The 16,726-nt window shown below is 33.9% G+C and overlaps 1 protein-coding gene across 1 annotated transcript in view; it reads right to left on the bottom strand.

Moving 5' to 3' along the window:
• Positions 1–14,464, bottom strand: part of CDH9 (cadherin 9) — a 65,885-nt gene extending 51,421 nt beyond the window's left edge. Inside the window, exon 1 of the mRNA XM_053986027.1 lies at positions 14,199–14,464. Coding sequence (XP_053842002.1) covers positions 14,199–14,429 — 231 coding nt within the window. The 5' untranslated portion in view covers positions 14,430–14,464. The remainder of the gene's footprint in view (positions 1–14,198) is intronic.
• Between the last annotated feature and the right edge of the window lie 2,262 nt (positions 14,465–16,726).

The following is a 16,726-nucleotide window of genomic DNA, read 5'->3' as shown; positions in this document are numbered from 1 at the left end:
TTCTTAATTAAACAACCAGACTCTGTGTGTGATGGTAACCTAAGTGACTGTATATTAAACAAGGCAAATGACATTTACTTTCCTTATCTTCTGCTTTCCAGCATCTGGTTCTTGTGTTCAGCTGTCTATTGTTAGCAATTCTCTAGAGAATGATACTGTGAAAAACACTGCTGACATCAGCTGCAGGTTCAGATTTTTACTAAGTACTTAATGGTAAATCTTGTTTCCATTCAGAAAGAATTCTTAGTAGTCTTTTGGTTCGAATGATACAAAAACAACATGGCGAAATTCCATATATATATATTCCGCATACGTAGGAAGGAGTCCTGGAAACCAGAGCTGTATCTCCATGTACCTCCTTAGCCTTCTTAACTTCTCTGTCTCTTTTGCAATTTATAACTTCTCTATCTCCTGTGCAATTTATATTTGTGTAGTCAAACCTGCAAAAATGGTTGCATCCTTATTCTGCATAAAGAACTGGATTTCAGAGCACATAAATTTTTTTTCTCTCTACTCTCCAAATCAACAGCTTAGGTATAGGTTTTCAGCCTGATGAAAAGAGCCAGCTTTTTTTACTATTATTTATGGTTTGCCACGCACAGTCATTTGTCTGTTCCATAACATAAGATACAGATTTATGGGAAGTGACTCCAGTCATCAAGTGTGTCTACAGGTCAGAAATTATGACATCATAACACCAAGCACTGTCACTTTAATCAATCCCTGGAAAAGGTGTTAAATCCATCATTATTTTAAAGGCTTCACAATAACAGAGGATATATTTTTCATGGATTTTTCTTTCACCAGAAACTCCTGAGTGAAATCTGTCTGTGTACATGACTTTCCTTGCTGTTTTAGAGGCATTCAAAATGTTCTTTGGTTCCAAAAGATGTGCACAGGGATAGGCAGGAATAAAAGTTCTGGCCTGGAAGCAACATGAATTTGTCATATGGATTATCCCCTACCCTCTGAAGAACTATTTGCTCTGAGCTCAGATCTATACTAATAAGCTTATAAGGAATACTCTAATAGGGGAGACCAATACACCTTTTTTTTTTTTTTTTTTTTTTTTTTTTCCCAAGTACTTTATCTCAGAGGCAACCAAGAGGTGCTGGTTTGAGAGAGTAGTCATTCTGATCACTGTACTTTTTGATTATATTAGTGTCCCTGCCTCCTGGCCCCAGAATTTAGAACTTTTAGATTATAATAGACCTGTATTTCGTTTTGTGATTTGTTCTCTTCTATTTTCTTTTATGAATCTGTTGTCTTTTACCTTGTCTGGTTATCCATTGCCTTAACTTTGGACAAGGACTGTACTTACTGAATATACTGAGTGTTTAAGTGATTCCAGGAATGGGTAATCCACAACAATCTCAAGAATATATCAATAACAGGAATATTTGAATATTTTGTCACTTCTGATCATAATTTCAGGTGTTTATATATATATATATACATATATATATGTATATATATAGAGTGAGAGAGAGAGAGAGAGAGAGAGAGAGAGAGAGTTGTGCACTGATCAAGACTGCATGGTTTTTAGGAAGTAATACCTTATAATGGAATAGTAGGATATTGAGATGTAAGCCAATATGACCAGAGTCCTTTTTGGCCTTAAATATGTAAACAGACTTCCAGGATTTCAGCACCAACTAAATAAAACCAGACTATAAACTGCTGACTGAATTTTTTTTAAGTTGCTGGATATGTAGTTTCCAGAAATATTCAAAATATATTATTTACTCTCCTTAAAACATACTTGTTTTTAAATGAATGCATTTCAAACCTGAAAAGTTATTATGCTGAGTTTCATGCTTATTGATTTGCAATGATCGCTACCACAAAGATTAATTCTAAAATGATGTATTTCTCCTAAGATCCTGCTTTGCAAACTGGTAGACAAAATATTTTACAGACACTGTACACACCTCAAAAGAATAAATTCATTAGTTCCTCAATACTAACTTCAGAATTGCATTGTTGCATGGTGGCACATTAAATATCCTAAATATTTATCTAAAACCAAATTTTCAAATGAACTGTACTGGAAAGAAAGTAAGGTCATTGTTGAAATTATCACTAAGTTTCTTTATTATTGCTTATTTATTGACAATGTTCACCAAGCCAAAAAAAAAAAAAAAAAAAAAAAAAAGAAAGAAAAAGAAAAACACAGTGTGATGTTAATTTTAAATATGATACTGTTTCTCTATTCTGCTGACTGTGTTGAAAATGTAAATTGTCATACCAACTCAAGAGTAGTCAGTGAAAGTATTCTGTAGAGTTATCCATGTCATACCGTCATCAGTGTGAGTGCAGTTCCTTTGCTCCATGTCTGCTCCAAGACAGGCACATGCCCAACTCCTGGTAAAATCTGGGAACCACATCCTCAAAGGTAGGTATATCAAAGAAAAAAGTTTTAATCAGGATAGGACATAATAAGAACCGAGCCTTGAATCTGTGATATGGTAAGGTAGCTTCTTAGGTGAAGCTATTTTTTCAAGAAGATTGTCATAAAACCCAGTAGTTAGGGAAAAAATGTTTAGTGCATTTTTAAACTTTTTTTATTTGTCACTCATTTTGTCTTTATTGAGATTTGCATTACTTACTCATATAGTTTTTTTAAATCTTGTTTCAAAATTTGGAAAGTCATAACTGTAATGAGGGCAAAGACAAAGTGGCTGGAATAGTTATCAATGCTCCTTCATGACTTCCATGGCAAAACAGAAACTGGTGAGTGTAACTGCATTTGGAGGGTGCCTGAGATGGACTTCAGGTTCTGCATAAACCACAGGCTGATTGTACCTGTCTGATTAAACATGAAGATTGTGGCTTAGAGGGGAGCCAGGACAAGGCTCCCTGGGGCTTCAGATGAAAACTCCATGAAAGAGAAATAGCGCCTAGAGAAATCAAAGCATAAGGCCCAAACCAAGCATGAAGCCCTGCATACTAACAGTGTTGCTTCATGTTTAATTTAATAGCTGAATCTGCAAGCTGGTCAGATGAAGTGAGATTAAGAAGGAGACATTTGACAGTGCAGGAGTTATTCAGGAGGGATTTAAAAAAAATGGTTTTTAATGCAAATATTAATGAAAAAAACAACTCAGCGGGTGGTACATAAGGGAATAGTTATATTATTAGTTCAGCAGCAAGAATAGTCGCATTTATATGTGGTTAAGGCAGATAAAATTCTGAATGCATTGATGCTAATTTTCTAAAAACTTTATGAAAAAAAATTGGTTGGGGGAGAACTGGAGATTTTAATGATGACTGTCTCCATTCTTTTCTGAAATCCATTTCTGTCTAAGTTCTCTTAACTTTGGAAAAGGACACAGCACACATAATAAAACTGGTTGTTCTGCTAATTGTCCTACAACTTCAACTGGAGTAAAATGTTGACCATAATCTTGTTAATCATTTGAAAATAGGTTTTAAGATAGAACTTGAGATTTTGTTATTATTTGAAATAAGGGAACAGAAGTGCTTTTCTTCAAATTGTTTTCACTCTTGATGAGTGCTCTCCTTTCTGTCTTGACCTCTCCAAATAGATAAGCCTTAATATTATGTGAATTTGTCCCTACCCAGTAGGTATTCCATTCAGCATCAAACTGTTGTCATTGACTTGTTCTGCGGCCTCAAATCACTGTTTCAGCATCTTTGTTGCAGTTTTCTCCTCAGAAGAAGAGATGTTTTGTCAGTGCCTGTCTCACAATAGGTGATGTTCATATAATGTAAAATACTTTGATAAATTTCATTGAATTATACTTATGGAAATTATTAATCCTAGAATCATAATTTTAACATTTGACTTATCCTTTTCTCTTTTATTTGCATCAAGGAGATCAATGTAAATCCTTTCTCTATCCTGAAGATAAACCAGTGATTTACATGAATACACACATGCACACACACACGCACACACACGCACACACACACACACACACACACATTTTCATAATTTTTAGCACAATAAAAGGATTTTAAATTATGGGGGGAGGGAGGTTGTTGCTTCTTTTTCTTTTCCACAATTTGAAGTTAGACCAGATTTAGCCACCTGAAGTATGAAGAAAATTAATCACAGTATCTATAATAATAATAATATGAAAACAGAATGGATGATTCCTGTTTCCCTCCGTATTTTTGAGGGACTGAAGAATTTCTTCTGCTATAGATTCATATTTTTCCCTTAACTTCATGCCTTTCTATATGTGATTCGAAATTTTTCATATGGAGTGTGTGGGAATCAAACTATGACCCCTTCCATTTCATGATTACTAGCCTTTACAGAGATTAATGTATTTGCATGTTCTGTGAAATTTAGAGTTAAAACAAACAAGCAAACAAACAAAAAACAGCACACTTTAGTGATTTATTTTGCTTTCTTGCAACAACCCTCCTTCCATTTGCTTTAGTGACAATGGATACAGAAATATTTGTTCCCATGCCAAATTCCTCTTTAAATTTATTTTATTGTCCACATCAATTGTTTATATCTAACTAATATAGGTTTAAAATTAAAGGCAAATGTTTGTTTCAGTCACTTGTTTTACACAGCACATACAGTCTTTTCCCCCTCTTTATAAAAAAAATATTTTTTTACAGGGATTTTAATCTCACCATTTTAAATGCAAGCAATGTAATGGTAGAGAGAAAGGGAAAGCAAATACTTTTAATATTTTATTTTTCATTTCTTAATTTGTTCTTATCAGTCAGCTACCTCTTGTATATGAACGTTTAATGCTCTGTTACCTCCTGGTATTTGACAGGGTTTATTCATCAGAAATGCTTATTAAAAAGAAAAATATGTTTACTTCCACAATCCTTGTAAGACTGAACTATCAGAAGAGCACCATTTTTAAAGTTTACATCAGTACTTGCAAAATTTTATCAGTGTGATATATTAGTGTTTAATTCCACTTTAACTGCATAGAAGTTGTAAACCAGAACTTTTATACAAGAACCAAATTTATTCTCAATATTTGGAAATTTAGTTTAATTCAGCTCTTAATCAGAAACATGTAGGAACAGCTAGAAGTTCAAAGGTCAAAAATGGCTACAGGTGGTAACAACAAATACATATTTTAAGTTATGTAGATTAATTTTATGAATGCTTGAGTAGAAGTATAACAATATCCAAATTAATATCTGTCTTGGTCATTGTTATGCATTAAGAAAAGTTAAAGCAATTGATTATATCACAAATTCAAGCATTCAAGCACTGTTCCCAAATAAGTAGGTAGTAAATATTTGGTTCTGTATCTTTCTCCTTTTCACAGTGTACCCTGATATACCATTCAGCCCAATACTTCATGGCTACTATTCCAGAGCTTTTTTTGTGTGGGAACAACTCACACACAGACATGTTCTCAAGAAAAGCTTCATTAGAGAAATGTTGGCAATTACATTTTACAGATGGAAAAAATAAAGTAAAATTTATATAAAACAAAAATTTAGTCAAATTTTATTAAATTATTTCCAGCATTACCAATTATTTTAATGGCAGAATATGGGCTAAAAATTCTTTCTTGTATCTGAATCAACCATTCTAAAGACTTCTTTGAGATTCTGGCAAGAGTTTTAAGCTAAAGTAAGGGAGAGTTGGTGCCATTTCTCCTTAGGTTCCTCCTATGGAAATGGAGAATACATAACAAAACTTTCTTTTCAGTTAAAAGATTCAATTAATATTATCACCCTGGTTGTCACTTCCTTGCTTTCAAAATTTGAAAAAACTGCTATAGTGGCTTCCATCTGAAATGGGCATCCTTGTGTCTGAAATGTGAAGAAAGACAGAGAGGAATTTGTGACTTCTGAAATGTTCATGGAGGTTGTAATGCTTTCTTATTAATTTTACTACATTCTGCTGTGTAAAAACAGAAAATAGGGATTTCAGCTGGGTTTCTTGACCCTAGGTTCATGTAAGAGTGAGTAGGAGTTTGCCCAGTGTGTTTGTGCTGCTACAGCAATACATACAGAAATGATCGGACCATGGTTATGTATTTCCAAAACTGATAAGAGTACAGACATTCCTCTTTTGATTGATACCCAGCATAGTGTTAAATTGACCAATTACATGGACTAGACTAACATTTTTTTTTTCAGTTTCCAGAAGACTGCAATGTGTGATGATTCCTGCAATACACAATATTTGATGTATCAGGCACATATAGGGAAACACTTGCTGTTCTTGGCAGCTGCTTGTTGACAGCTTTGCTATTTGTTGTCAAGATGACTATTCATAACCCTCTCCTGACAGACAAGACATTGCACAATACTATTCTCTGATGCTGTCAAATTGACCTTTTTAGGTAGTCACATACTGGTTTGCTCTGATGGCTTTTGCACTCTATCACCAGGCTGGCAGGTATCAGTAAACCACAATATAGTCAAAGTACTTACCCTCTCCAGAATCATTCTCATCATGTAATCAAGGGAAGAAATAAGCAACATAATGGAAAATATCTCATGAAATACTTTTTCCTCAGCTTCCCACCTCTTCATGCACAATAAGTGCATTGCCTGATAATAAATAATGATAGGTCTGCAGATATCCTCTGGTCTAATCTTCTTTTGCCAGGCTTAATGCTGCAAGGTTTAGAAATACTAGCCAAGGAAGTTTTAATAAGATAGAGCTATTCTACGAATAACAATTGCCTATTCTGCCAAGTTCCCAAGCCAGACAGATCTTCAAGCCAGACCTTCTTAGGCCTTTTCATATATGGAGCTTGACAAGAACAAGAGACTTTTAAGCTCAGAAAAAATATTTTTAATAAAATGAAAATTATGTTTTAACTGGCAGCTGGAAATTAGCGCTGCAGATAGAAGAGGACTCCATTCTCCATGCCCACCATGTCTTTAAAACAGGTGGTTTTACTTCAAGCCTTGTCTTTTTTATTAGTTTATCAACATGCTCAATTACAATGAACTCCACAGGGGAGGCCCTCCTAATCCTGTGGTCTGGTCCCACCCCCTTGGTACTCTGAGCACACTCCCCAGGGAAGGGTAGCTGTGACTAAGCCAAGAGCAAGCATTGAGGTGAACTATAAAGTAGACTCCATGCCATTGCTGCTAGGTCGGGTATTGGGTGAACATAACTTTTTCCACACCTGAGAGAAGCATCAAGGGAGAGAGGGAAAAGGGAAAAGAATTAGAGAAATATTACTGGGTTTGCCTATGTTGAATTGTCTTGAATTGACTTTAGCTTTAAAAGTAGATTAGTAATTTTTTAGATGCCTGCATTTTTGCTATGGGTGAACTTTTCAGTGTTGCGAAATTTTCAAAAATTACATTGAAAACTCCACTTTTTCCGTTAAGTATCTATAATGGTAACTATTTTGGAGCTTCCCATTTTATTCGTTTTAAATTGAAAATCATTGCAGTCTGGATGTTCTGTTCCCAAAGAGGAGAAGGAAGAAAGGGCAAGCAAATGGAAAAAACAAGGGAAAGGAGAAAGGGGAAATTTGCAATGAAAGCTTTGAGGATTTACTCATTTCTTATATTTCTGGGTTTGTTTTAGTTCAGTTTTTTTTTGTTTTATTTAAGTTTTTCCCCTCAAAACAAGTTTAGCTGATTTAGCAGTTGAACTTGAAAACCGCACACAGAATCCTTGAGAACAGAACAGACAGGACCCTAAAGAGAAACACAGTCTTCATCCTCTGGGTAGGATCATTGTCACCTTTCTGGCATGTGTTTTTTTTTTTTTGGTTTGTCTTGAAAACCTTCAGGATCAATATAATCCTGTCTCTCTGAGAGTTCTTTACCTAGTACTTAAATGTATTGACTGTATTTACCATCAAAAACTTTTTCCTGATAATAACTGTAAATCAACTTTATGACAATAAAGTCATAAAGTTCTCACCCTGAAAATGACAAGAACTTCAGATTGTTTTTTTAACAGCTTTTTATGTAGCTGAAGAAACACAAGCTGTCAGATCTCATGACTGCTGCTCTATCTGTACCAAACAATGCCAACTCACTCTTGTTATTCATGTCTTTGAAGCCTCTGATCATTACAGTTGTTTTCAAAAATAATTCCTTATTTTATATGACAAATCTGACAGCAAAATTCTAGCTTAGGCCCATTCTTGCAATGTAATATTCGAAATATTTCCTATTTAAACTGTTTATACTTGGGTTATACATTATGGGATTAGATCTCTAATCACTATTAGTGATCGTTGTCACTATTTTTGAAACTTCAGTCGAAAATGTGTTTAGGTTGTCAGAAATTACTGCTGTCCTTTCTAGAAAAACAGAGTCCCATTGTGTTTGGAAGATGTAACATTTGTCTTTCATAATTTTCTTCCCTGGCCCTCCAACCTTCTTTTTAAAATAGCAAAATTTATTGAAGACTATGTTTTTTATTATTTTTTGACAAAAATGAATTTTACTTCCAGTAATTTTTCAATAAGATTTATATGGAAAGCCTCCAGAAAATAAATTATTTTTAAACAAGTAAAACTATGGCTCCCTATTGGTGTTTGCAATTAATTTATGAATGTGTCTAAGACAGGGACTTCTTGTGACACTTTTAAATATTTTTTCCCTTCTGTTTTGTCAATTTTAGCTTCATTTTGGTGGTTCATCTGCCTACGATATGGCTGAGAAATTAGATCAAGTATTTATTGAAAATGTGCTAACTGAAGAATGCAGTGGAAGTGGAGATAATTTATTAATTAACAAATCAAAGAAATTTTCTCTTTGTATTTTTAAATAAATATTTTCTTATTTCTTTGGTATTTACTGTCTATTTTTTTTTCCTTTCTGTTTTGAAACATCATTATTTCCTTGTATTTGCTCAAATACAAGGGAAAACTTGAGATCTGAGAAAGACAAAAAGAGACCCTACTAATTTTTCATCTTTTATTCAATCTAAAAATATTGGTTTTACTTTAGGAACAAAGATTCTAATGAAAATATTTTATTACACCTTCTTCAAAAGTTGTGATTTATAAGATGGCCTTGGGATACAGTGCATACTAGGTGGAATAGATTAAGAATATGATGAAGTCTTCCCCCAGTTGAAATATATCTTTAAATGGTAGAAGCATATAATTTTTTAATGATTCTGTGGGTGTTTTTCTTGTTTTTGTTTGTTTGTTTTTTAATTTACCATAGTGCTAAGTTTAAACATATCAAAACCTATTCTATTTCTAGCTACATTTAGTTGCTCTTCTTATTGCAAATGTTTTACAGGGATAACAAATGGAATGTAGCTATAACAAAGCAGAGGTTACATTTGAAACTCTGAAAGGATAGTGCACCTGCATATTCTCTCATCCTTAGAGGTCACTCTTAAACTGTACCTGTAGAGGGAAAGTAGCAAATTCTATAAAGAAGTCCTTATGGAAAATTGCATAAATTGTTTTAGGTCACAAGTGAAAAAGTAAGTTCTGTCTCTCACTAAAAATGCAAGATTAAGATAAAAATTCAGTACACAAAGAAAATAGTATTATGTAATTAGTAAAAACTACTGTGGAAGAGTGCATTATGCTTCAGGATGGAGTAACTAAGGTTACTGCTCATTTGGGCACTGCAATGTTGCCAAGAACCAGCTTTTTTGGGTCACCCCTGTGGACCATAAGCTTCTTCCTCCCAGACTGCTCAGACCAGAGACTGAGTATGGCCAAAGCCTCAGCAACGTGTTCAGAGGACATGAATGGATGAGGATAAAACGAACAAAGAAAGCGCTTTACTGCTCTCAGGTTTCCAACTTCTCTGCTGCTTTTCATATTAAGAGGGAGCCTACTCTGTACTGGTAGGTGTACCAAAGGCAGAGAAGACAGTAATGTGAAATAATATTTTCAGCTATTAATACATTTACAGTCTATATTTACAAGAAATTATATCCAATTCCATTAAATAATATGGAAAAAAACTCAAAACCGTTCAGTACAAAGGGGCATTTGAGTGAAATTTTTTATAAATAACCAAGTCTGGTGAGGTTGGCAACTCAGTGATACCTCTTTTATTGTTTTTAAGTTAAATAGTTATTAAGTTAATAAATCTTTATGAAGTTTAATTAAGTTCTTTTGGTTTTGTCTCTCTTTTAAGAGAGACTGCTATAGCATACAACCTTACTTGCAGATGTCTGAATATTTATAAATGTAGATTACAAGAATGAAATGGCTGCACTTAAATATATGCTGTACCCTGCCCTTCCAAAACCAAAACCAAATCAAACACCTTCCCCCATTAAAAAAAAACAAAAAACACAAAAAACAAAAAACAACAACAAAACAAACAAACAAACAAAAAAACCCCAACAAAACCAAACAAAAATCCCCTACCCTTTTACCCTTTTATACGTCTTGTTAAGACATACAAACAAATGTCATTAAACAATTTCCTTGGTTTACTGGTGATAGAAGAGACATATTTCTTCAGTTTTCATCCAATTTATATGCTGCTTATGATATGCAGAACCTAGTTAATTTGTTTTTATGGAAGTTGTTAAACAGAATGTTATTCATGAGCAGCTAATTTTAAACAGTGACATTTATTTTTTTATTTTGGATTTCCCCCCCTTATTAAGAGAAAGAAAAGTTGCAGGTGGTGTGAAAAAAATGTTTTTATTCTTGTTTGTTTCTTCTTTTTAAAATTCTGGGATATGGCAAGTGTTTGGTTGTAATGTTTATGATTGGTTCTGACATATATTGCATAGTACTTCACCCATTATCTGTCCATCCAGATTAGCAGCCTTTTATTAGCAAGGTGCCTCTTTGATATAGGGAGAGGAGAGCTTCCATGTAAAAAATGTAATTGAGTGACTTAAAGGAGGGAAAATCTCATCTCTTGAAATCACTTCAATATACTATTGCAAAACATAAAGAACCATGTTTTCCAAAACAGTTCATGATTTTGATCAGGTCTATTTATTCTTGTCTAGGAATATTTCATAAGGAGTGGAGTTAAAGGTATTTGGCATTTTGCACAAGTGATGTCCATTTAGTGGGTATCGGTTATGTCATTTAGAAATGGAGACACATAAAATCAATATTATCTTTGGAAATTAAAACTAATTTTTCCTTGAGGTGTATTTGGTTAGAGCCTCTGTGCAAGTTTTTTTCTGTGATTAATAAACATCATCCTCATCAGCATTTTAATACTTCCTCAACTGCTTGTCCATTTTTTAAGATAATTATCTCTTTGGATAGTTTGTTAGGAAGTGAGTAGATTTGGTAAACTTTTCTCACAGAAGGTCAGTGTTTTAACTTTCATTTCTTAGGTTCTGCAAGGGGCTTAAAGTTAGTAGCAGCTAAGAGGCTGGATCTATGGCCCCTCCCTTGTAAAAGAAAATGAGATTCCCAGATATGAAATACAGTCAGGTGTTTGTTTTCTCAACACCTTTTTATTTTAGAACAAAAAACTATCAGGTTCTTTTTCTTCCTTTAAAAATAAATTAATTTCATACATTTAACTATTAATGCTATATTGTTATCCACATTTTTTGTGAATTCTTAGTAGGCAGAATCAGGTTTTACAATCCCTCTCGCTACATCCTCTGAAAAACCCTCCCATTAAAAATCTTATTGAGATATACATCTCACTAGGCAACAGGTATTTGGAAAGAACATAGCCATTTTTATATTTTAGAATTTATTTTTTGTTCTTGTCCAATTTTTTAAATGGGACTCTGGTACTGCTTACCTTACATATGTCTGACTGAATATTTCATTTGTAAACTCTCTAGAGCAATGTTTATCTCCTATGTATCTTAGAAACAATGTATTTTATGCATTCACCTGTATTTGAGACATGAACCCTCTGAGTTTGCAGAAGGAAAGAAAGACGTGAGGAGGACATACTGTAAATTTACCTTGACTCCCATCACATTCACAAGGTAATTGCTCTGCATTTATCCCCCATCCTTGAAGGGTGGCTGCCAACAATCCAACTATAAAAATTACAAATTTTTTAATATTATGGCAATGATCCCCTAGAAGTATGTTTTCTGATAAATTTTCTTAATTCAGTTTATTTAAATTTTAGTACTACGTTTGTTATTCTACCCCGGTAACCCATCTGCCTGTGCATATCCATATTAAAGAGGGAATAGATAAGAATGCTTGCTATGAACTAGTCCCCATGGGTTGGAATAAAAGTGCTCTTACTTCACACATGGTGGTTTGCTAATTACCATAACTTTGAAGAGGAGAATACTAAACCTGAGATTTAAGCCTTTCTCGGAATAGTGTTGTTCAATGAAGTTGTTGGGGTGCTTTTTCTTTCTTTAAAAAAAATTCCTCCTTTGACTTCTTGTTGTAGCAGCTCCCTCTTGGTGCTTTATGTCACATGTACCTACGATAATTTTGACAAACTCAAAATGGATTTACTGTGGTTTTATACCACTGAGGACAGAATTGGGATCATTTCATCATGGTATAAAATGTTATAAAATCAATGAAAACACAAGGAGTTCATCAGTTAAATGCAACTCCTCTTTGGAACACAGGATATTTGGGGTAATTTCCATCTTTCCAGTGATGTTGGCCTCTCTCAGGGGTCTTTCTGTAATATTTTGCAGTGAAGTGTAAAAAAATATCAACATGTAATTTGAGTTAAAAGTGAAACACCTCAGATCCATCTGCTCTACAGTCACCTGATTTTTCTTCCTGGACTTAAGTCTATGGTAATAAGGTCCAACAGTTTTTTGTTAGTTTGGAACAAGTAAGATGCAATCTTACCTTACTCTGGTAAGTTTGCATCTGTTGCAATATAACATGTAAGCATTCCTTTTGTGAAACAGGGATGGTGGTGATGGTCTTGATGTAAGCTTAATTTATTTGACTGTTAAAGTGGTTTGAAGTCATTCATCTATATTCAGTGGGACTGAAATTGGAAGCAGCTCTAATGTTTGACATTTGCTTCTCCTCTATGACAGATTTCTACTAAAAAATCAGTCTATTTCTGTCGGTCTAGTGAGATTTACAACTATGGAGTTTGAATTATTGTGCACCTTTTTGTATGTTTTCTTGACAAGTCTACTCAATATAAAATAATACTTGCAAACACATTGTTGTTTTTAGAAGTATCCCTATGCAATTAGTTCATCCTTTATTGAAGACCCTTTTGCTTAAACAAACCTTTCTATTTTACACACTGATAAACAGATCTAGCAATTGGATTATTTGCCTTTGTCTCATTTCTGTTACTTCATGTTAGAATTTATTTCATGGAAAACATGTTGGTATGAACAAGGTAAGAATCAAGTTCTTAGTTACAAGGGCTGACTTCTTTGACATTTGTTTCTTAATAGAGGGAGATGATTTTCATGTTTTCCAGATGATCATGTCTCCCACAACCAGAGATATTGTTCAAAAATATTTTGGAGCTTTTATCAACAAATGTCCAAATTAGTTTAGTAGCTAGGCACTTGAAAATGAGTCACCCGACAAAAAGAGCCAGTGACAGCATTGTGAATGAATGACAAAAACTGAACTGGACCTTTGTTAATTTAAGCCATTAATTGTAAATCACTCTGGGTGTATTCTAGTTCTCTGATATTCTAGATCTTGATAAAGATAATTTGGTTATACTAGACCATAAGTCAGATTTGTGGATGATGAGACACCAGAGGGCTAAATATCTAGAAATTTTTGAGTGTTATCAGAAAAGGTAGGACTAGAGACAACTGGAATTCAGAGGTGCCATTGTTGATGACATCTGATGTAGATACATCTCAAAGAATGTAAAGCCTTTCAATTCATTAAGTAAAATTTTTAGTTTATTTCAGAAATCACAAAACCCAGATTTTTTCCCTCAAACACTACACCCCTACTTGGAATCATGGGGAGATAGTAATTTTATTGTTAACAGAATTCTATATTTCACTTGAGAAAGTATTCAGCCCAGCACTCTGGCAAAAGCCACAAGGTAGATGAATGAAATCATAACTTTTATATTATCTTATCTAATATTTATGTTTAACAGTTGAAAAAGTGATAAAACTTGCATGGGTATATGTAATAAGAAATTGGAACGTTTTAGTCTGAACAGTTTCTTTTTTCACTGAACTTCTTTGTTTCTCTCACACACCTTTGAACAATCATGGAACCTCAGTTGGTCTGTGGTGTGCTTTGACATAACGAGAAATTGGGACTACTGCTGTACAAAAAGCAAAACAGCTGTGGAGAAGGAGTGAAAGTACCGAGAGTGTTAGATGCATTACCTTTAAAGAGTCCTTTAAACACAAGGCTTACCTTGCCCACATATTGAGTGTCTGGACCTGTGTACTCCTCCAGCAAGAAAAATTGATTCCACATCCAACCACGCTTGGTGCGGTGCAATGTTTTTCCATCATTCTCTGACAATCCTGTTATCCTTTCACTGTGTGAGTGCTTGTTAGTCCTTTTTTGGGATGGCGTCATATGAACCACATAAAGCACAGAGCTCCAAAGCAAAACTGTCAGAAAGGAGTGAGTCCTCATCATTTCCAGAGACGCTGTTATCCTCCACTCCTCTAATAATTCACCAGAACAAATTTTTCAAATATAATATTCCTTTTGTAAGAAAAACCTAAGGGACAGAGAAAAGTGTTTGTGTAAGTTGCAGTAACTCTTTTCCCTAAGGAAACAGGAACACAGTCTAGTGATGACAGCAATAGCCCATGGGAATGACAAATAACTGAAAATTACTCAGAGAGTTTTAAGTCAAGTTCTTTAATGTCTTTTTTAATCTTATGCTAGTTCACTCACATAGTATATAGACATTAATTTAAAACACAAGCTGAGTAAAATATTTTCTCTGAAAGCTTTAGCTACCAGCAGCATCCTGACACAAGGAAAAAGCTCAAATAAGAAATCTTCCAACCTAATCTCTTCCAGTTCAGCCTGATGCTATCTTCCCTTAGTATCTGTTCAGAACTGCCTGCAAATCTGAATTCTCTGTTACTTTGTGATTAATACATCCCATTCTTCCCCTTTGATAGCCCCCAGTTGTCCAGAGAATCTTCTATTTCTGCAGAAAGGAAGCCATAAAATGAAATTTGTAAAGTATTATTGATGCTTTCCACAGATTCTTTAAACAAGAACAAAAAGTACTGGTTAGACAGCTGTGGGTTCATAGAAATCCTGCTGGGGTTAACAAAGCTCTGTATTTGGAAAAGAATTCTTCATTTGGAATGTATTTAATTTTTCCCTGAATAGTGTCTGAATGAATGGGAATTTTCATGATCTAGAACTTTACTGTAATTAGTATTTTTCTGAAAATTATTCTGATGTTTTCTGTTGGAGTTTATAAGTAATATTTATTCAAAAAAATCAATCTCATACTCTTTATCTGGCAGTACAATTGAAGTGCCTGATCTCCCAGTGTTTTCCATAAACTTTTTCACATTAAGTCTGTTTATGCTTTAGGATATCTTTAGCTGAGCTGTCATTGTATACTACAGAAATCATAGGAAAATAATTCAGAAGCAAAAGTACATTTTCTTTGAGAGTCCTGGTCCATTAACAGTGATAGTAGTGTGAGGCCATAACACTCAGATATTTTGAAATTTAAAAAAAATTACAAAATTATGCTCCTTTCTTCTGCAACCTGACATTACCAACAGCTATTTTCACTCTGTTGTTTATTTGTTTGGGATTTTTATAGAAGATAGGAATGCAGTCTTTTATGTACAAAAGTTCATTTTGGAAATACGATGCTTTTTGTGAAATTTATTAGTCAGTTGAGAACCAAGACTATTTAATGGAAAACATTTAGTGAATTGTACTCTAAAGGCCTTAATGATTAAATTACTGGAATTGTGCCCTTGTGTGAAATTGTCTTTAAATGATGATATCCTGTATGGACTCAGTGTCTTAACTAGCAATCCTGAAGGAGGATCAAAGTCTAAGCATTTTAGGAACTTCAAAAAGAGTTTTAGCTGAGCAAGAAATGAAGGCTTGGAATATTTATCACTTTCTTAGATCATGTTAGAAAACAAAAAGAAAACAACTTATTAGGTGTCATATTTATGCAGAAGATCATGTGTATCATGCAGGAAAAGTTGTTTTCTTTTGCTTTTTATTTTAATTGAAGAATCAAAGCACTAAGTAAATTAATTTGCATAAAATCATGAAGGTACATAGATCTTAGAATACATTAATGAGTGTTTTCTTTCAATTCTGATTTTCTCTGTTATAATGCTCAGTATGTTACTGCTGCAGGCAGAGGGGCAAAGTGCACCTCTCCTGTGGTTAATTTAATACCAGTAAATTTTGATATTAACTGGAAAACATGTTTAGTACATGATGATCGTGTCTTGTGATTGAAATTTGCTGGATACAGATCAAAAGAAAAAACAAAACTAAAGTCAGCCAATCTTCCATCCATGTTTAAGTTTGATGAGTTTAATTCCTTGTATAATACTAGACTAAAGTAGGTTTTATCACTGAATAAAGGTATTTATTAATGTAGAGCATAAGACATCATTGTTTGTACTTCAAATCCTTTCCACTGCATCATCTGAGGCAAATTGAAGGCACTCTTCACGCTTTGTAAATTAGATCCTGCTTAAGGTATTGCAGAATGAAAGTAGGCAGCAAGAGAAACCTTTAGAAATACTGTATTTAGAAGTCAGACAATCAGTTTTGTCCAGTTACTCTTATCAAGTCTCTTTTCTCTTCTGGAGACTTTCTTGCTTGATGTGTCCTCAAATAGTGCTCTTGCATAGCTGCAACTGGACTGTAGTTCAAGAATCCTCTTATGTACATTCTGAATGATAATATTCAAATGTTCGTATTAA

This window comes from Vidua macroura, chromosome 1, assembly GCF_024509145.1.
Source record: "Vidua macroura isolate BioBank_ID:100142 chromosome 1, ASM2450914v1, whole genome shotgun sequence".
NCBI classification, from domain to species: Eukaryota; Metazoa; Chordata; class Aves; order Passeriformes; family Viduidae; genus Vidua; species Vidua macroura.
Note: the sequence above shows the minus strand (reverse complement) of the source record. Positions and strands in the feature narration are given on the sequence as shown.